Source organism: Chionomys nivalis, chromosome 2, assembly GCF_950005125.1.
Source record: "Chionomys nivalis chromosome 2, mChiNiv1.1, whole genome shotgun sequence".
Classification (NCBI taxonomy): domain Eukaryota; kingdom Metazoa; phylum Chordata; class Mammalia; order Rodentia; family Cricetidae; genus Chionomys; species Chionomys nivalis.
In genome coordinates, this window is record NC_080087.1 from 98,784,829 (window position 1) to 98,805,976 (window position 21,148).

At 38.2% G+C, this 21,148-nt stretch overlaps 1 protein-coding gene across 1 annotated transcript in view; it reads left to right on the plus strand.

The window, feature by feature from the left end:
• The window catches only part of LOC130869260 (uncharacterized), a 134,115-nt gene that overhangs the window by 94,173 nt on the left and 18,794 nt on the right, over positions 1–21,148 (plus strand). The window contains exon 8 of the mRNA XM_057761265.1: positions 20,247–20,404. Coding sequence (XP_057617248.1) covers positions 20,247–20,404 — 158 coding nt within the window. The remainder of the gene's footprint in view (positions 1–20,246; positions 20,405–21,148) is intronic.

Genomic DNA, 21,148 nt, shown 5'->3' on the forward strand with positions numbered 1-21,148 from the left:
GTCTCTGGGATATATATCAAAAGGATGTCATGGTCCTAACCTGGGTAGTTTAAAACTCTAAATGACTGCCAAAGGCCAGCGGTGTCAATGACACCACCCATTTATTAGTGCTTTCAGTTTTCTTCCTGGACACAGTGACTCTCAAAGACAGTGTGATCCTAAGTTCTGCAATTCTACCAGAAACAAAACAAACGTTGAAGACATGAAAAAGATCTTTTTTTGAAATACCTAGTGCTGGAGTTGAAAGAAAGCAGCCATAGCAACACAGTGTTGAGGCTGCTTTCCTGCCAATGCACTGAAGACACAGCCCTGAGCTTATGTGCGCTGAACATCCATAGGGTCTAAGGAAATGCAAGGGTTTGACTGCTTTCAAGACCACTGTTGCCTGTTGTTGTTGTTGTTGTTGTTGTTATTGTTGCTGCTGTTGTTGTTGTTTGCAACAATATTTATTCAATCATTTGAGTTTAAAAACAAAAAATAACTTAGTGTTACTGACATTTATGAGCAGCCTCGGGCAACATACAAGGAAAAACATACTGAAAATGCTCACCTTTTATATTTTGTTTTGATTCTTACCATGAAGTTGGTAGTATAAAATTAGGAACCTCCAATAAACAGCTATACAAACTAAAGCAAATGAGATAGACATAATTGGGCTGTATAAAGTAGAAAAAAAGAAAGTTGCTAGAAATTTTAAGAAATAGTCTTCAATGTGCAAAAAATACATATTCTTAACAATGGTTATTTATTTACAAAGCCAACATATCATATGTCATAATCATTGTAACCAGAACAAATTTCCCACATATGGTGTTCTCACTCTTTCTGGAAGCTAGGTTCTCTTACATCAGGAACCCAGAGGTTTGTGAAAACAGAATCACTGCTTCTCAAGAAAACCCAGTGTTGGGTTCCTGCAGGGCACAGATCACAATTTTTTCACCAACTAACCAACACCTAGCCATGTTTTGCATACATTTCTTTTCAAAGATGCCCCCCATTTAAATATGTAGTTGGTTTGTATTGAACACAACATCTTTCAGTACTTCATGCCTGAGCCATACCTACTATGGATGGTATATAAGAAACAACACTACCTCTTTGTTCATGGGAATACTCTGTATTTTGTACTGGACAGTACTCTAGCAACATAGTTAAGGGTCTTTTTAAATTAGTAAAACCACCACTCAAGGAAACAAAATGAAAAGAAAATGTATTAAAACAAAATAAACAATAAAAAAAAATAAAGAAGCTACCATGACAGTGGGGTGAGTATTGATCTGGGAGAGTTACAAATAAGTTTTAGAAAGTAGGGAGATTCATAAATATCGAATCCCCAGATAACAAATATCTACAGTTCCTTACAAACCATTGTGTCCTAAATTAATAAGCTAAAGGAAATAAAAGATTTTTCCTTCATCATCACATTTTATTTAAAGAGATATATACAATACTCAAAATAACATGCTGAGAGCTTATTATACACAAAATAGAAACCCAGGAAGCACATAAGAAACATTTAATCCTAACAACCATGAGGATAGTTAACGTTATTCCATTTCAGGAATAGCAAGGCTTAGAATGGGAATTGTACCCTCAAGATCTCTGAGCGCAGACTCTGTCTAGATACAAAATCAGATTGCCTTGCTACTCTATGCAATACGGCATTACTGGAGTTAATCTGAGACTCTGTTTCTAAATCAGTTGATATCCCATTGTGTGAATGGAACTCAATTATGGCTTTAAGACAACTGGTCCCTCCTTTAGGCTTTTATAAACTTGACCATGAACAGTCATTCTACAGACAATGTTCTAAACTGTGAGATACAAAAGAACAAAATGCTGCCTTGCAGATAATGCTCTGTTTTTATCTTATTTCCTCAATAATCCATTCATTTGAGTATACAATGCCTTCTTAGGAAGAAATTAAAAATGTTTTCTTTAAGGAATATAAGTGGTAAATGTGGTTTGTTATACCTTAAATATGTGGCTGGCTCCTCTCTACAATTTTTTACAAATAACAGGATATTATATCACATCTTTGTCTCAAAATGTCCAGTAATCCCTTTTCAATCACAAAACAAAGGCAAACACTTCAGTCTGACAGTTATAATTTCAGCAATCCGAACCTAACCTTCAAACCTACCCTAGGAATGCCTCTTTTCTAATTTTTCTCATCTAACCCACAGCATATACTGCTACCCCAGCACACAAAAATCCTGGCCATTTCCTTCTCCTTGGTAACTCTCAACTTCAGTTCCTACACTTTGCTAAAACACAGCCTCCTAAATGAGACCTCGGTATCGTCAGGTCATATTTACCCCTACCCCACTATTCTATGTGCCTCTTTCCTCAAGAAACTGTTTACACACAGAGAAGTTGTTTGGCAAAAATTAGATAACAGAACGAAAGGAAAGAGTCATGAGAATTTAGGAGTTAGGCATGCCTCAGGAAGGTTTCTACACAGGAAATGGAGGCTTCTTAAACTCTTGCTTAAACTGATTGCGCTTATTTAACTTCTTCATGTTTTTGTACTTTGATTTGGTCTAGTTTTGTTTGTTTTTGTTTTACAGAGAGAGGGAAAGATCGTGAAGTTGGATGTGTAGGGTTGGAGGACAAATATGGAGGAATTAGAAGAGAGGAATTATGATCAAAATATATTACGTGGAATTCTCAAAAACGAAATAAAAACAATTCTAAATGATAGAAATTTCCACAGGAAAGACTTCATTTGAGTATTTAGCAATTTACTAATGAGTCAAAACTTTAAGTATAACTTGTCAAGGTCTCTTATTTTTCTGGCATTCTCTTTAAAGTCTAGACCATCCCAACGGCTTGTATCACTAGTCATAGATCATCAATCCACACCATGTGCTGGTGCATTTACTACTCATAAACCATCAAACTATGCCATATGCTGGTGGAATCTAGCTAGGTCTTCAGAACTCTACTCTCCTGAAATGGAGAACTCTCATGGAGTTCTCGTGAGAATATAGAGGTTTCTGTGTAAGGTGCACTTAATTCCTACTGTAAGGAAGTTGCTACCAGAACCTTCTCCATGAAGAAAAGAGTATACTGAGCCAATAGGAATTGTGAACTAGATTAAGAAATAGATCTCTGAATGTTAGGTGAAAAGAAAGCATGGAGAATTGCAAAACACTGGTAATGCCTAAGATTTATTCTGAAAGCCATGAAGACTTGTTGGAGGCTTCTCGTTTCTTACAATTCGTCTCTTAAACCAGATAGCATGAACACTGGCCTTAAAAGAAATTATTAGCATGTGGGATTGAGGTGTATGCTTCCCTCACTGTTCTGGGGGTTGGTGGGTAGAAAATATATAGCCTTCTGGAAGTGTCTCACAAGGATGCCAGTCTTAGGAAAATGAAAAGCAATTTTCTGTCATTTGCCTAGGGAATTCTCTACCATCTTTCCTCCCTTCTTTACCATCCACATGAGCTGTTTCCCCAAAGAGTATTTCTGTACTGGCAAACTTTGTCTCTTTCCTGTAAGTTCTGGGTGAGTTGCAAAATGTTCATTTCTGATGAGGAAACATGTTTCAGTAACTTTGAGCTTGAACACAAATGTAACAAGAAGTGATGCTGAAAACATCACAGATTTGGACAAGTATATGTACCAAGATTCTCACTCAGTTTTTTTATAAATTAGAGAATGGCAAAAAAAAAAAAAAAAAAAAAAAGTAAAAATGCACCCCCCACCAATGGGTCATTGTTTTCTCTTAATTGTTACTTGGATCTACCACATAGGAAGCATTTGCTTTACCACAAGGCATTATATTGAACACTTCGCTTATCTTATTTTATTGTTCTTCCAAGGGCTAATATGTGCTATAGAAGTACAAGTGCGCTCACACAAATGCTCAGTGGCATGGTCAGGACTTAATTCTTAGCCACGGTCCTAGATCTGGCCTCTTTGCTGTGTTATTTCTTATGTGTAGAGACTTTTAAAACCAACAGTACTGAATTGGGTCTCAGAAAATCTATATTTGAATTTCACCCACTAGTCTTGTAAATCTAGGGAAGCTGGTTTCTTCTTTAAGAAGGACTCATAATTTTTGACTATTGGACTCTTTGGAGGAGCTACCCAACCAACATAAGATCTCCTTGATTACTATAAAGTAAATATTGAGATTCATCGCTGTTTCTCACCAGCGAATCCAGCACTTATGACTTCTGTGAGCCAGTTTGAATGGCAGAAGTTAGAAACATAGAAAGATGAGAAATATGTTTTATACTGAACTTCTCCCTAAGATGTTGAAATGATCTATAACTGAGTCTGGAGAGGCTTTATGGTATGTACTACAGCAAAAGGGAGTTTGTGGATATGACCAACTTAGTTAAGAGTGCCGAGATGTAGACTCTATCCTAGAATTTCCAGACATACGCAGTGTCATCTTAAGAGTCCTTATGAGAGGGAGATAGAAAGATGAGTGTGACAAGAGACACGAAGGTGGACTGATGAGCTAGGTATTCAAGCAGCCACTACGGTTGGAAAAGGTAAAGATGTAGCTTCTCCCTCACAATCTCCAGAAAATATAATTCCCACATCAATATGTTTACTTTAGCCCACTGGAACTAATTTCAGACTTTGCCTCCGGAACGTAAAGACAACCCATCTTTGTAGTTTGAAGCCACTGTATTGTGGCATATTTATTACAGCAGCAGCAAGAGACTAATAAAATGCCTACAGATTCCAATGTAAGGATGGTTTGAAAAGACACCAAAGAAACTGAAAGACCTGTGGGCATGTGATTCCAGCAATCCTAACAATGCTGACCTCTGGAAATAACAGTGATGCATACTGAGAAAAAAGGAGAAGCTTAGAGGTATGTGTTGGAAGCAAGGCTGGTTGGACTTGCCAGATTCCCTTAGCTCCTAAACCACTCTTTGCTTTGGCAGAAGTAGGAAGCCCTGGGTAATACTTGGCACACTGCAACCATCAACCATTCAGTCCTCAATAGTCAGGGGCTGCTAAACTAGGTGGCCAATTTGACAGACAAAAAACTTACCAGCCAGAAACATCTAGCCAAAAAAAAAAAAAAAAACAAAAAAAACAAACAAAAAAAAAAAAAACAGCTCATAGCCCAGAACTGCCAGTCTATGGCAAACTTTGCTCTGCTCTGCCCTAACAAGCAGAAAAGCAAGACCAAAGATAGCACATAGAACAAGCATGAATGCCTTCGCTGGTAAAGAAAGCATAATTCCAGTTGCATGTAACTTCTTTATAGGAAGTGGGCATGATATTCCTCATAGTAGAAGAGAGGAAAAGCAATCATTTTCTTACACAGTGCCACTTCTCAGACCTTCCTGGGCACTACTTTCCACACTCTGCCTTCTGCCAATGAGGGACCCACCAGGCTGACTGTGATGAGGCATTTCTACATGCGAGATTTCAGGCTGTGGTCTTTGCCCACAGGCCTCTTACTGAGGCTTACCGCTGCTTTTAAAATCTCAACTGAAAGACAGAAGAGAGACAGAGAAGAGAAGAAACCCTACTGGGGACCAGCAGTGCTACCAGGCCATATAATGAACACTGCCTTCACAGAGAGAAGTGCATCTTTAGACACTGCATGCACGTGGTACACTTACTCACATGCAGACAAAACATATGCGTAAAATAAATATAAATAATTCTTCAGTAAAAACCCTTTAGCCCTAGCTTCTAATTTAAGAAATGTTTCAATACAAAGGCCTAAAGGGAATTACTCTGATGAGCACGAAGGTCCACTAGGGATGTCACATTTCAGACGCAGGTAATGCTAAGCGGAGCGGAGCTTTTGTGCCAGCTATTAGTTCTGATCTCTCTGACTTAATGCTGTGTTTATTCGTTCTAGAAAAGAAAGGAAATTTTCTGCCTCAGTACCATTTGCTTTTGTACATTCATTCAGGAAGTCTTACAGGAGCCTGCCCTTCCCAAGATATTGTAAGAGAGGAAAGGGAATCATCCCTCATTGAAGATGTTGAAAGTATGGATAAAGGGGAAAACATAGGCACAAAACATGACATCCTGTACTCCCAGGGTTTATTTCAAAAACTAATGTCTTCTTTAATTCAGCGAATGAATGTTAAGCATAGTTTAAGGTAGCAAGGATACAGAAGTGATTAAGAAAGCTTCTTGTTCTCATGGGGCAATATCATCTTTATATCAGCAGAAACAAATAGAATGTTAGCTTTAAGAGTGACAACCGCAGTTAGGAGAACAGAACTGGGGTTGGATGAATGTTAGCTAGGAACAGCCATTTGGGTACACTTCTCTGAGGAGAGACCACCGTCTCACTAAATGATGGGACAGTCATAGCCAGTCATGTCCTAGAGAAAGAACAACACAAAATGATGAAAAAACTATGAAGGCCCCAGGGTGGCAGTCTAGGGGTCTCATGAGAGACATGATAGTTCAGCTGCAATGAATGAATAACAAAGCAGAAGTTGAAGGTTGGAGCAGGGAAAGCTAGAGATGTGCTTAGTCAGAAGCAGAGCATATCAGAATCAAGTCCTTGTGAAACCTGAAAGTCAGAAGCTACTTTTATGATGGGGGCCCCCTTAAAGCCAGCTTTTGGCTCAATACTGGTTCTGTAAGAACAGACCACTTAGAATGTAGAGCAGTTTGTGATTTAATTTTGTCAAGTCCTATTTAAAAAAAAAAAAAAAAAAAAACAACAAAGAGCCTAAAGATTTCTATAACAATAGTAGGAACTAGTGCTACCTTTGACAAGGAGATGCCCCCTGAAACTTCTTATTGAGTGGTAATTATTCATCTTCATGTCTAACTCTGCTCTGAGAATATGGGCTATAAAAGAACATTAAATTGGGCTTGAAATATGCTGGCTGCAATCTAGAACTACATAAAAAATCCCAGGTTCCCCATTGAAAGTAAAGATTAAATGCTTTTTAATTATTTTCTACCCACTATCTTGGTCTTGATGTATTGTTGTGTTCTATATTAATTAGTTAGTGCCGCACTTACATAGGTATCTGATGCCTCCTTCCCACTTTTACCCTCTCGTACCCATGACCCACAACCTGTCAAGAGTAAAGGGTAGCTGACACTAGGAAGAGGCTAAGCAGCAAGAGCGTAAGACTGTCCCACAATGGCAAGGAAGGTGATTTGAATTAGGGTCATACATTAATGGAATAATGGACCACAGTCCAGTTACACTCTACAATAACTTATTTATAAAACATGAACTCAAACATGCAACAATTAAAACATTTTAAGAGCAGGATTATATCCTTTTGCTTACCGGTCCTTTGTATGTGACACTGTTAGCACACCATGACACCTTCTTTGTGTTTAGGCCAAAAGAAAAGAAACTGCATCCCAGTATAGACTTTTATCCTAGGTACTAAAATGTAGCAGGCTACAGATAGATGAAATGTTACCATCGTGAGGAACAGAGTAGAGAGTATGGAGTTCTCTACATTACCATTTGCCTTCCACACCTCTGTGGAAGCCAGCCAATAACAAAAGTATTCGAAGAGATGTACCTGTACTCAACATGTTTACTTTCTTCTTTTCATTATTATCTAAGTAATACACTATAATCATTACTACACAACATGTATATTGTATTAGATAACTTGGGGGTGATCTAAAATACATAGGTGAGTTTGCATAGGTTATATACAAGTCATACATCATTTTTGATGGGCTTAATAACCTTCAGATGTTGCTATCCACAAATGGACCATGAAACAACTCTCTACCAATATAGAGGATGATTGCATGTTTTCTGGTGAACTTACAGTTGTTTAAAAGTGTAAGTTTATATATAATTTATATATAAATGTGTGTATATGCATGTTTATGATACTTCTTGAAAGAAAGGAAAGAGAGAGGGAAGCAATAAGGGAGGAAGAGAATCCAAGAGCAAGAACCAGAAGATAAAATTAACAGCTCTCAGATGTATTCAGTTAAACCAGGCAAGGTATCAAGTGACCTCAGCTGGAAGTGCAGACCCTGTCCCAAGGCTGTGAAAAGATGAAAGAAGACTAGGTAAGCCCACTTTCCAAAAGTAAATGACTGGTCAGCTTCTTCCTGGAGACCCTTATTTTTTCTCTGTCCAAATCCAACAAGTAATCGTGTAGTTATTACCCTCTTTTAGAAGGAATACCCTGCCCATGATTTCTGATGTTACCGTGAGACAATAGCATTTTATACATGGCACATAATCCTTAATGCTGACAAAATTTGAAACTAGTCTTCACCAAGAATGGCAGGTACTTCAGTTTAAAAAATTAAAGTAATAATATCTGAGGCCACAGACTGGGCAAAGTTTCATAGCCTATATGTTGTAAATTTCTTGTTTTTTTAACCTAATTTGTGGATATGTATTTACCTTATTTATGATTTTGTGTATGGTGATTATAGAATACTATTCTAAATTTGCATAATTATGGTTGGGATAAAAGGCGACTGTGAGACCTAAAAGATATTGGGGCAATCTAAGTTCACACATGTAAAGTAATTAGTACCATCCTTGGAAGAAAAATAGGTAGAAAACCAAATAATAACTCTTCTTACTGCTAATGTAACTGACAATATTTTCACCAAATCACTTTTTCCTATCCTAAACTATTGCCCCCAGATACCAGCCAAAGAAGTCCTAAATTGTTTTTAGTATTTTGCTAGTAGAATGAAAGTGTAACTTATCCAGTTAAAATATTTTGTAAAAAAATATCACTTGGTTCTGGGGTTCAACATGCTTTTCTTTGAAGGTAAGATTAGAACTAGTCAATTCTGCTTCTGTGCAAATACTGAACAGAATACATGCTAAATCTACACCACATGCCAAAGCCTTGGTCTAGACTCAGTGATTGGAACACCTTTGATGCATCTTTAAACATTCTGAAGTCCCTCATCTTCAATAATCTGTCCTGAGTAGAATGCCCTACAAAGCTAGGCTTCCATCTTAATAGGAAACCTAAGTATTAAAATGAAGCAATGCTACTAGAAGAACCATTCCCCCAACTTCAGGGAGAGCTGAAATTAACAGAGGCAGAATGAAGCCTACTCATTTCTATAATGAGTGGCAAACACTATTGCCAAGTAACAATGTAAGAAGCCGGGTACTTAAACCATAAGAAATGTTCATGCTGAGTCCGATGAGTGCAATCTCCTTCACAGCTCATCAACTGCTAAGAGAGCATTTCCTCAGGACCTAGCACTGCCCCAGCTCCAACATGGGACAAGCAGCACAAGCCTACTCTGATGAGCTTATAGGCACAAGAATCTATAAGATTTAAAAAAAAAAAAAAAAAAAAAACAGATTTTCTAACAAGATGCTGTGAGTCCCTAAGGAGCTTATGAAACCTTTACTCTCAGCTAAGAGATCAGCATAATGACGTCTCTGGCCCCCAGGGTTAATGTGAAATGACATTTACTGTGTCGGACATTTCTAAAAGAAATCTCATTTCATGGAGACAGTGGTTGAGTAAATTTTGATTCACATCCTGATTTTTCCATCTATTGACAGCATTTCCTTAGTCAAATCATTTAACTCCACTTGCCTGGTTTTTTGTTTGTAGAACACAGTGAAGGAGGTGCTCATCGTATACTGCTTTGTAATGTTGTCGGAATCATTAAGGAGCATTAGGACAAATATTTCAGGAAGAAGAATCTGTGCCAATGAGTAATTTTCACTGGAGAAAAAGTTAAATACCATGCAGAAACCATTTGTATTATTTTAATCAGTGGACTAGTAAAATTGCCTAATTGATAGTATCTGAGTCTTTTAGGTGACTTCTGGAGATTAGACAAAAGAAAGAGGTAGAAATTCCTAGCCAGAACTTTGATCATGACAAAGCAACTACTGTAGAGATAAGTACGCTGATCCTTTTTCTAACCTCCCTACAGGGGCTTCACTGTAACTCACAGACAGGGTCTCTCTTCTGAGATAGCTATGAAAGGATTCTCTGCCATTAACTAAAGATACTGATTCAGCAGACCACTATAAATTTCAAATGCACTAAGATTTCACATAGGAAGTTAGCATGAATTATGTTTTCTTGCCTTGTTTATGTGTCTATCTTTTGATAAGGGGGTATCTTATGGGCTCTTACTTGTGAACAATAAGCCATACTTCCAATTTGCTAATGTCATTTGATGCCTCAGAAGGGGAAAAAAAGAGAATATTTAATTATATGTTGGTTGTGAAGTGAGTACATAGGCACAACCAAAGGGTTATGATGGAGAATGTTCCAGAAAAGATGATTAAATAATAAAATTCACGGATAATAGAGTTTAAATATTTTTTTTCCACAGAAAGGTGTGTGTGTGTGTGTGTGTGTGTGTGTGTGTGTGTGTGTGTGTGTGTGTGCTTGTGTGTGTTAGGTCATAGGGTTTTGTTGTGAAGAGACACCATAACCACAACTCTTAAAAAGAAAAACATTCAGTTGGGGCTAGCGTACAGAGGTTTAGTTCATTATCTTCATGGTGGTATGCAGGCAAACATAGTACAAGAAAAGGAGCTGAGAATTCTACCTCTTGATTACAGGCAGTAGAAGCAATTGTATCCCACACTTGGTGTAGCTTGAGCATTTGAAACCTCAAAACCCACCCATACAGTAACACACTTCCTCCAATAAGGCCATATCTACTTTAACAAAAATATTCTACGCCATGCGTCCTAATAGTAACATTCCCTATGGCCAAGAATTCAAACACAAGATTCTATGGGAGCCATACCTATTCAAACCACCAAAGAGTGTGTGTGTGTGTGTGTGTGTGTGTGTGTGTGTGTGTGTGTGAGAGAGAGAGAGAGAGAGAGAGAGAGAGACAGAGGCAGAGACAGAGACAGAAAGACACAGAGAGAGAATAGCAACTTTACAATAAATATATATTTTCATAGTAATCCCTTATATGTGGCAAATACTCATTAAAATAAATTAATAAAAATTTGATTTAAAAAAATGATCAAAGGAATTTAGTAGCAATTTCTCCAAAGATGTACAAATTGCCCACAAGCATGGGGAAAAGAACTCAGTGTCTCATCTCTAATAATTAGAAAAATAAAAATAAAAAATACATCAATACATAATTTCATACACATTAGAACAGCAATTATTTAAAAACTAGAAAATAACAAGTATTGAGTACTGGAAAGGATAAAGAAAAACTGGAACCTTTGTACCCTGCTGGTAAAGTATATGATGCAATGATTGCTTTAAAGGTATGGCAGTTCTTCAACAATAAAAAGTACAATTACCAGATGGCCCAATCATTCCACTTCTGGGAATATAACATTGAAAATAAAAGCAGAAACTTGGGTCAGTTGCTTATAGATGTGTGTGTAAAGCAGCATTATTCTTAACCACCAAGAGGTAGAAGCAACTTAAGTATATATTGACAGATGATAGGTAAAAATAAATAGATGATAGAGAGAGAGAGAGAGAGAGAGAGAGAGAGAGAGAGATGATAGATAGATAGATAGATAGATAGATAGATAGATAGATAGATAGATAGATAGATAGATAGATAGGCAGATAGATATTCAGTGGAATATTATCACATCTTTAACATATTTATCTTATTTTTAATTGTCTATAAGTATATGGGTGTCTATGTGCATGTATGCAAGTGAGTACAGAAAGTCAGAAGAGAACAATGGATTCCCTTGGAACTAGAGTGTCAGTCAGCTGGGAGTCATTCAACATGAATTCTGAGAATCAAACTTGGGCTTTCTGAAAGAACAATACATGATGTTTATTGCCAAGTTACCTCTACAGCTCTTATCACATTTTCTTAAAAGAAAGTAAATTCTAACACATTCTGTAACCTTAAAGACATTATGCTAAGTGAACTAAACTATTCACAAAAGTTCAAGTACTGTATGCTACCCTTGCCTAAGATTCTCAAGTGGTCAAGGTCATGGAAAGAGAAAATACAGGAGTGGCTGCCAGGAACTGGGGTAAGAGATTCAATGTTGATGACTTGGAGTTTCAGCTTGTGATGATAAAGAGTGTTCTTAAGATGATTGATGGAGATGACTTCACTCAAAATGTTTAAAGTGGTAAATTCTATGTAATAGCTATGTAACCATAGTCCTCAATAATTAAAATCGAAAGTTTAATTTTGCTCCCTCAACTGCTTTATCTGGAAAAACTTCTCACAATGTTTCTGTTGATTGTGTTTCCACCTCCTAAGAAGGGAACATCAGGCTGACCTGAGCGAATTTTTCCCTCTGCTGAAGAGTCTTTCATCTTCATGCCCACAGACAAGACATTAGGCTTCATTTTCCTCACACACAAAATATGGAGGGTGTTTTACCAAGTCACAGCATGAAACAGGATCATGTAAAACTGACTGGCAAATAGTTCACACTCAGGGAGTTATTGTTAGTGCCATCAGCATCATTTCTTCTACTTAAAATTCACTACGGGAAAAAAAAGTACATAGCAGAATCCCTGTGCACAATAAGAGCTCCACATTTTTTTCAAAGAAGATCCGCATACCGCCTACATAATTCAACACTCAGTAGCGTGACACAGGCATGCTTTGTGAGAAGACAGAGATTGATGGAAGTTACAAAGGCAAGATTTCAGGAAGAAAAGAAATTTAAGCAGGGACCTTAAAGGATGGTTGGGACTGGAATGGAAGATGGGAAATGGGAAAGTGATGAAGAACTTGAGCAGAGGCATGGAGAAGAATGGCATGATCCTGTGACACTTCCTTACTCTTCTATTCATGATAGTCATAAAAAGGATGGTTGGAAAACCAGGGGAAAGCCTCAAGGGTGTATTTCTGATGGTCTCATACTATATCAATCTGAGTTAATGCAGTAGATAGACTGTATCTAGTGGAGTTTGGTAGGTAGCTTAATGGTTGGGCAACACACATAAGTCTCTGGGACTGATCTCAAGCACAGAAGAAGATAGAGAGAAAGGAAAGAAAAAAGGAAGGAAGAAAGGAATGGAGGGAGGGAGGATGAAAAGACAAATTTCTTCATTGTAGAATGTCAGTATTTCTTTTTGAGTCCTTCAGACAACTGGATGAAGCCCATTCAAATTACAAAGCCTTAACTGTTTAACTCAAATTCTCTTCATTCAAATATTAATCATGGCTGAAAGATCACCTTTTTTAGAACACATAGAATTGTTTGACCAAACAGTTATTACAAACTTAAAAAAAATGAAATTTAAAACAAATAAGAAACGTAATACAAAGAATTATTGCCTAAGAATATGAAAGAGGAATTGTAATTATGGATGTAAATAGGGAACCCTAAAAGCTATCTTAAGACAGAAGAAAGAGGCTCAAAAGGGATGTATTTGGAGGGAAGAGTTCAGAAATCATTGAAAAAGTTTGCTAGGGCTCACTGGATATTGGAGTGCCCAGTCAGAACCAATCAACAGTCTCTGGGGAAACAAAAACACAACAAAAAGCAAAATAACAGTGCTCAAGTGAACCAAGGTTATGAAATAGGTATGCTGTAGGTCAGTGGTATGCTGTGTATCAGGTTACTGATGCTGCTGTGAAGTCCAGAGAACATGAGGCCTGCATCATGACAGCCATCAGAATTCTTAGTGCTTAGTTAAGCCATAACTGGTACTTGGGAACAGGAGGAAGTCCAGTGTGACATAAGAGAGATGGTGGTATTCTATTTGATTGGGCAGTTGGTGAAGCCATCTTCTTTAGGGTTCCAGTGTTTTGAGTAACTCTTAGGGAAGAAAAAATTAGATTCTCAAATGTCTACCTTCACAGATCATAGAAGAGCATACAGAGCAGAAATATGGACTAGCACCCCATCTGAATTGTCTTGGAATCCAGACCATGTCATTTTTATCCAAGGAAAGCCCTGGACTAGCTTCACTTACAATTAGAGAAAGTCTCAAGGGCTACAGAGTAGGAAACAGCATTTTTAGGCTCTTCTGAACATCCACAAGACTCAAAAGGATTGCCACATTAAAGTACCAGAAGGCCAACAAGAGACGCTCAGTCCTTAATCATAACTGATTGGCTTCTGTGCCTAGATCCCTGGGATGGAATGGTAGAGCCTATTTTGGTGATGATTATTAGCCCACACTTTGAAAGGCAGAAGAGTCAACATTAACTGCTGGATGAGCCGATACAGTGGTATAAATGTCAAGAACTTGAGCATATCAGCCTCCCAGGGCTGTTCCAGGGGCTCACCGAGGGCCCTGTCTGTCCTTCCTTAAGCAGATTTCTGGTGATTTCCTTGAGCAACTTAAGTTTAAGTTCTGGTAATGGCCACTTCTCCACTCATACCGGCTTACCAGGTGCCCACCTAATGGACAGGACCCTGAGGGCAGTGGCCTTTTTTTCTGGGGGTGAATCCAGGTGTTGGGGATCTGCCTGATGACACCTTGCTCAGTTTCTCCCACCTTACACTCCTCTCTCCACCAGCTATATTCCTCTCTGGGCTCCACCTCCCTAGTGTTGGTATTAAAGGCATGTGACTCCCAAGTACTGGGATTAAAGGTGGGAGCCACCACCGCCTGGCACTGTTTCTTTTTTAGACTAGATCCATCTCATGTAGCCCAGGGTGTTCTTGAACTCATAGAGATCTGTCTACCTCTGTCTCCCAAGTGCCGGGATTAAAGGTGTGTGCCACCACTGCCTGGCTCCTATGGTTAACTAGTGGCTTAACTCTGCACTCTGATCTTCAGGTAAGATTTATTTGTTAGAGTGCAAACAAAATATCAGCACAACTCACCAATGTGCAGGTTGTTAATCTAGGCATGGGAAAGGCAGGATTGACAAAGATTCAGTAGTTACCTCTCTAGGCAATTCAGCAATAAGAAAGCCTGGTTCTCTTTCATGGAGTTAGCCTTTATCAGGGGGGTGGCAGGAACTTCTTAGCCCAAACATTTATATGCCATTTATAAATAGTCAGGCATTGTCTTAAACACTTTACATCTGGTTAACCCTTAAAATAATTCTATTTTAGCCTGAAGGTGGTGGCACATACCTTTAATCCCAGCACTCAGGAGGCAGAAGTAGGCAGATCTCTGTGAGTTCAAGACCAGCCTGGTCTACATGAGCTTGTTCCAGGACAGGCTCCAAATCTACAGAGAAACCCTGTTTTGAAAAACCAAAAAAAAAAAAAAATAATAATAGCAATAATAATAATAGTTTCATTTTGCAGAAAAGAAATTGGGCACAGGATGATTATGAAGTCAATAGCAAATTACTAATTGACCCACTGAGTAGTTTAAGGAGTATTCAAACACCACTTCTCTGGCTGTAGTCCATCCACCAAAAAAATAAATACCATGGTAGTCCCTTTTTACCTATGATTTTACTTTCTGAGGTTTCAGTGTTTCCAAAGCCTATGGTCAACTGTGTTTCAAAAACCGCAAAGGAAAAAGTCCAGAAACAAATAATCCATCTCATTGCAAGCCTTTCTGAGCAATACAATGTATCTCATCCTACTGCGTCCTTCTCTGGACATAAAGCATGATATTTGTAAAGTACTACACTCTATAGACTACCCTGCTATTAGTCACCTAGTAGCCATTTCGATTATCAGATCCCCTGTCATGGTGACATGGTTTTTGTGCTTATTACTTTACTTAATTATGTTCATAATGTGTAGACGTATTGATGCGAATGTGTGGCACAAAACCCCAAAGGATCAACTAAGTCGTGTTATATGGCAACATTGCAAGGCATGAAGAAAAATATTTATAACCAGCATCAAGTACTCTCTGTTTCACATGTCCACTGGCGTCCTTGGAAAATATCCTGGGAGAATATGTGAGCTCTATCGTGCACTTTAAAACAAGCATTTCATCAAAGAGTATATGGTACAAAATGCCTTTGTTTGACCCAAGACTTCCAGGCTGTTAATTCAGTTTCACTACTTCACAGCTTTTTAATTTTTAACAGTGTGAGCATGGAGACAAGGTCTTGCTATACACCTTGGGTTTTCCTTCTACTCCCAGTGTAGTTTAGACTGGCTCAATCTCATGATAATCTCGTCATCATTGCGCAAGTACTGTGATTCAAGGTGTATGCCACCATTCCCAGTCCTTCAGTCTCCTTTTGTAATGATAAGTATTGCATGGTAGTGGGTATACTTCTAGGAGTAATTTTGGAGCCAAGGAAAATGTAACAACTGAGCCATTCAATTGAGAACATAAATTTCTCTTCAAAGGTGTAGAGTTGGGTAGTCCAAACTCAAATACTGTTGGCAACCTTCCCCTTGGCTAACTTTCAAGAAGAAACCTGTTTGTCTGGGCATAGCATCAGGATTTACCCAACTACAACAAGCTCCTTTAGCTGCAAGAACTTCCATGACGACAAACTCCTTTAGCTGCAAGGGCTCCCAGGGCCTCCTGGAGCCTGGAATCTATCTGGCTGCTGCCAGGAAACAACATGGTGCAGTCAGTCTGTATTTATCACACTGCAAACCTGATTCCCCACTTCAGGCAAACTGACAAAGAAAGCACAAAATTCTCAGTTGGCAGCCAGTTACCTCTGTTGATGTCACATCTGCAGCCAGGGATTTTTATAAAAACAGGGAAAGAGCCATAGCTCTCTGGAAAGATGAAATACCTTACAAGTGTACTTCTGATTTAAAACGTGAATGGTTGCAGTGAAATTGCCTCCATCTCATTGTTTTTTAGCCAAAGTAAAAGGAAAGGTCAAAAATCACGAAGCATTAACTGAGAAACTACTATTACACGTCAACAAGGGTGTGATTTTCATGTTCATTTGACTTTCTGTTTTCCGTCATTTGCATCCTGCCCTGCCTGCCTGGAGGAGAAAAATGAAACAAAAACAAATAAATAAATAAATGCATACATAAGCAATCTCAAATAATCTAGGGAGGGGCTTGTAGTCCCTCAAGAGTCATGGCTTCTATTTTTCCACAATACAAAGATAGCAAAAGGCACAGCAATGAAAGCTCTCCCTTTCCTTCCTTCCTACTAACTCATGCCCTTGACTTCTCCCCTGGTCCTAGGGCATGGTCAGTCGTAAGCGTCTTCTCATGACCATCAAGGAATGGTAGTTTTAGTTGAAGGTAGGGTGAAGCTGTTCCAAACAGTCACCTAGAGATAAAGGGTGCCCAGTGTCATTAACAAAGTTCTGATGGACATTCCGCAATTTTATTCCAACCCTCCAATTTCATTGCTTCTCAGCTCTGCAATGTATTCACCTTTCCTGGGATGCTCCCCTTTAAGACAGTCTTTCTTTCTGTCTAGGTTTGTCTTGACTCTGTTTTTCTTCACTCAGAATGATCGCTTTCTCATGCTTTTCCTTGCCTCCTGAAAAAGTGGATTTTTAGGGTTGTATGCCCAGATAAAATGAAACATACACCCAGTATCCCCATTTTATTTTTTCCTTTTCAAAGACTAGATGTGTCAACAACAAATTTCTATCATATTAAAACCAAAATTTTGATCAAAACAGAAATACAAAGGCATCTGCAGGTAGTTTTATTTTAGCAGAAATCCTCAAAAACACAAATGCCCCTGTCTTGTCTTTATTCTTCCCCATAAAGACAATCTATTACAGAAGCACATTCACTCTAGGTTGGGTTTTTGTCATCATTATCTCTTGATGTTTCCCATGTCTGAACACTCTGACCTTTGGAATTCATTCTGTAAAAAAATATAATTTCCATGACAGACAACCCCAACATTACCCAAGGTCTTCTGGCACAAACAGCCCGAGTTCCTTTATTCTCAGTCTATAGCTTCTGGACATCGCTAAACAATTCCTAGCTAAATCCCCTCAGCATCCATGCTATTTTAATCAATCCTTCACACAGACAGCAGCTGAACCTGTGAACCGGCTCAGGAATAGAAAGCAGTGCCAGAGGATTTCTGTGCCTTGGACGAAAGAATATAAAGTTGTGGGGAATGCAGCCTTGAAGAAATTTTCATTGTTCCATCACAGCTAAGAAAGACTTTTGGCGGCGTGGTAGGGAAGGGATCAGATAGAGGTAATTTAACATTTTGCCAAGGTAAAAGACTGAATTTGGCTCAAGGAAGTAGATTTTTTTGTTGTTGTTTTTATTGTTGTTTTTAAGGCATGACGATAAATTGAAGCCAGGTTTAATTGTCCTTTATCTCTAGAAAGCATGGGATTGATGAGCCTGGCACCACAGTGCAGGCAGTATTAGGGTTAGAGCAAATGGATCTCTTCTTCAACATCTGGATCTCACCAAGAGGGGTTTAAAGGTTCTTGTACCAGTGAAACGGAGATAAAAGAATAAGCCGAGAAAGCACAGCTGCAAGAGATCCCACACCTGCTGCAATGCCCCGTGACCAAAGTTTTGCTGCAGTTGCTACCAGGGTCACAGCAGGTTCATCAGCGGGGGATGAGAGGCAGCAACTGAGATTAGTAAAAATGTCATCTTGGCCATGGTGCAGAACCTGTAAGAGAAAGTATTCCTGGTTTTTAAGCCCAGTCCATTAAGTTGTTGTTCATTTTTCTCATACATACGTAACTTGAGCAAATAGAAAATAACCTCTTAAATAACTAAGGACCCTATTCCTAGTTGTAGAGTTTGCCATGAGCAAACTCTTTTGAATTCCCCTACATCAAAGGATGTGGAAAGGCCCTGAATTCCCTGACTGACCACATCTTACTGACACTTAAGGACAGCATCACCTAGTCTGTTTAGTAGGCCCTCTCCAGGCAGGCTCAGTGGGTATTACTTTCAGTGAACACATCAGTTGCTCACCAATGGACTAAGTTCATTAGATTCCATTTCTATTTCTGATTCACCTTTAAGATGCTCCTGAAAATACAACTAAGTAGCAAAAATTTTCAATAACCCAAGCATTCATCATTGATTCCAAAAGCCAATAGTCCTTGTATCCCAGTGGTCCAAGAAGCCAGACATAGAAGCAGTACGGAAAGATGCTGATGGAAGACAGGGATCATGTTCTGTTTCTATGTCATCTGTGTAATACTGAAGCATGCCATTTGATCTAATACTCTTCCTCTAAGTAGTGAATATTAAGATATAGTTCATGGCCGGGCGATGGTGGCACACGCCTTTAATCCCAGCACTCAGGAAGCAGAGGCAGGCAGATCTCTTTGAGTTCGAGACCAGCCTGGTCAACAAGAGCTAGTTCCAGGACAGGAACCAAAAAGCTACAGAGAAACCCTGTCTGAAAAAATTTTTTTAAAAAAAGATATAGTTGACGAAAACTCCATGAAAGTATGAGATAGTACTTGTAGTTGAAGAATATCTTTGCATCTTCACGTATGTGGCAAAGACATGTGCACAAATATTCACAGAGGTGTTACTCAAAATAGCCCCCGGAAAAAAAAAATCAGTCAACTTTTACAAAGGGAAACAGACTGTCACATCTCCTACAAGAGAATATCACTGTCTTAAAAAAAGAATGAAGTGCTAATTCCTGCAACTTAAAAGTTTAAAAAAAATCACACTAAGTAAAAAAAAAAAAAAAAAAAAAGCCCACAAGTTATATGGTTCCACTTATATTAACCATCCAAGAATTCCAAATGCATAAGAACACACATGTCTATTCATCTGTGATTTGGGAAGGGGGTAGCAATTTCCAAACTAGATTATAATGGTATTGTCTTAACTCTATAAACTTCCTAAACATCAATGATATGGAGCTACACAGTGAGTGATTTCATGATAAGTAAGTAAGTAAGTTATATCTCAATGCAGGGGTGGTAAAAACAGATATGTTAATGAAGAGGGAATTTTAAGAAATAGCTAAAAATATCAATGAAAATAAAGACTATATACCCATAAAATTATTTTAGTTTTTACATGAATATCATTGTGCTTGAAAGTGTTTTTTTACAGGAAACTGTTCTGTGGTCCTTTTGCTGTCTCTGGTCTATTACATGGAGATGACAGACCTAGTTATCTCATGAGCTTTTGTCAGGCCGTTCAGTTGATGGAAATGGTTTAGAAGGGGACCTGACACACAGTAAGAAGGGTGTAGGTGCCAACTCTAGATGTCACGTCATTATAATGTATAGTTTGTGATACAGGTTTCTTTTGATATCCTTTTTGGTGACAGGAAAGCTGACATTAACAATACTTTCCCAAATGGGCATAAATAAAGCTCATCTTCATAACAGCTATTCAAAGTGTGTTTAAGAATTACAGATAATTTGGTATATTGTGTTATATGCTAAAGAATATATAATCTAAAAAGTGTGTTTTACTTTATTTTCTTTTTCTGGAAAAAATAATCAATTAAAAATACTCATTTTCTTCCTTTACTTTTTCATTTTCTCCACTAACTGAACATCGTTTTTATTAATTGCAGGATGAAGAGAAGTGGCCACCTCTAGACATAATAAAATTAGAAGGAGCAGAAATTGACATTGACAGCAGCTTGGGGAAACCGTTTGTGTTTAACTGTATACCCCAGTCTGGAAATAGAATATTTTGCCTCTGTGCAACTTCAAACCAAGAGATGAAAAGGTAATACATGAATCTCCTGCCTCTCTGGTTTTCTTTTCAGTCAGCGGAATGTTTCCTAAGTAGTAGACTTACATATTCAGAAATAAACAGAGAACAAAATATGGTAGCAGATGTTTTATTAAGTACAAGAAGTGTGGGATGTCATGGGTTCATTTTTTTCAAGCAGAATTTCCAAAGCCCATGAGCATACTCTGTTAACATTGCTACCATAATTCTCCTTACTTTCTTTCAAAGACAGAAGCTCAAGAATACTGCCGCTCCCTGTTTATGCCTCTCATTCCTAACAAGTTGCCATGTGTAGATATTGTAAGATGGATACTTATTGGTATAAAAATAAAGAAGCATGATATGGAACAATGCCCTCTAGTGAAGTGAGGTAGATGCATAAAGACTGTGTTGAAATTGTATAAGCATATATTCCCCAAAGAGGGAGAATGTTTTGGCATCCTAAAACGGTAGCAAAAGTTCTGACTATTAGATACACACTCCATTACCCCAAGGGAATGAAGTTCACTGGCCAGTTCAGGATCCCAAGGGAAAACTGTAAATGAAGGAACTGGCAAGCTAAAGTAAGGGTTAGGACAGGCTACAGAATAGTAAGTCAACGGAAAAAAATAACATGTCAGTGTGTCTAGTCTTAAAGAATACCTCCTTCCAGCCTTAAACAGAGTAATAGATCAGAAACATCTTGATCAAAAGGTATTGCGTCCTTATGTGAGGAATATTGTATATTTAAATAAATAT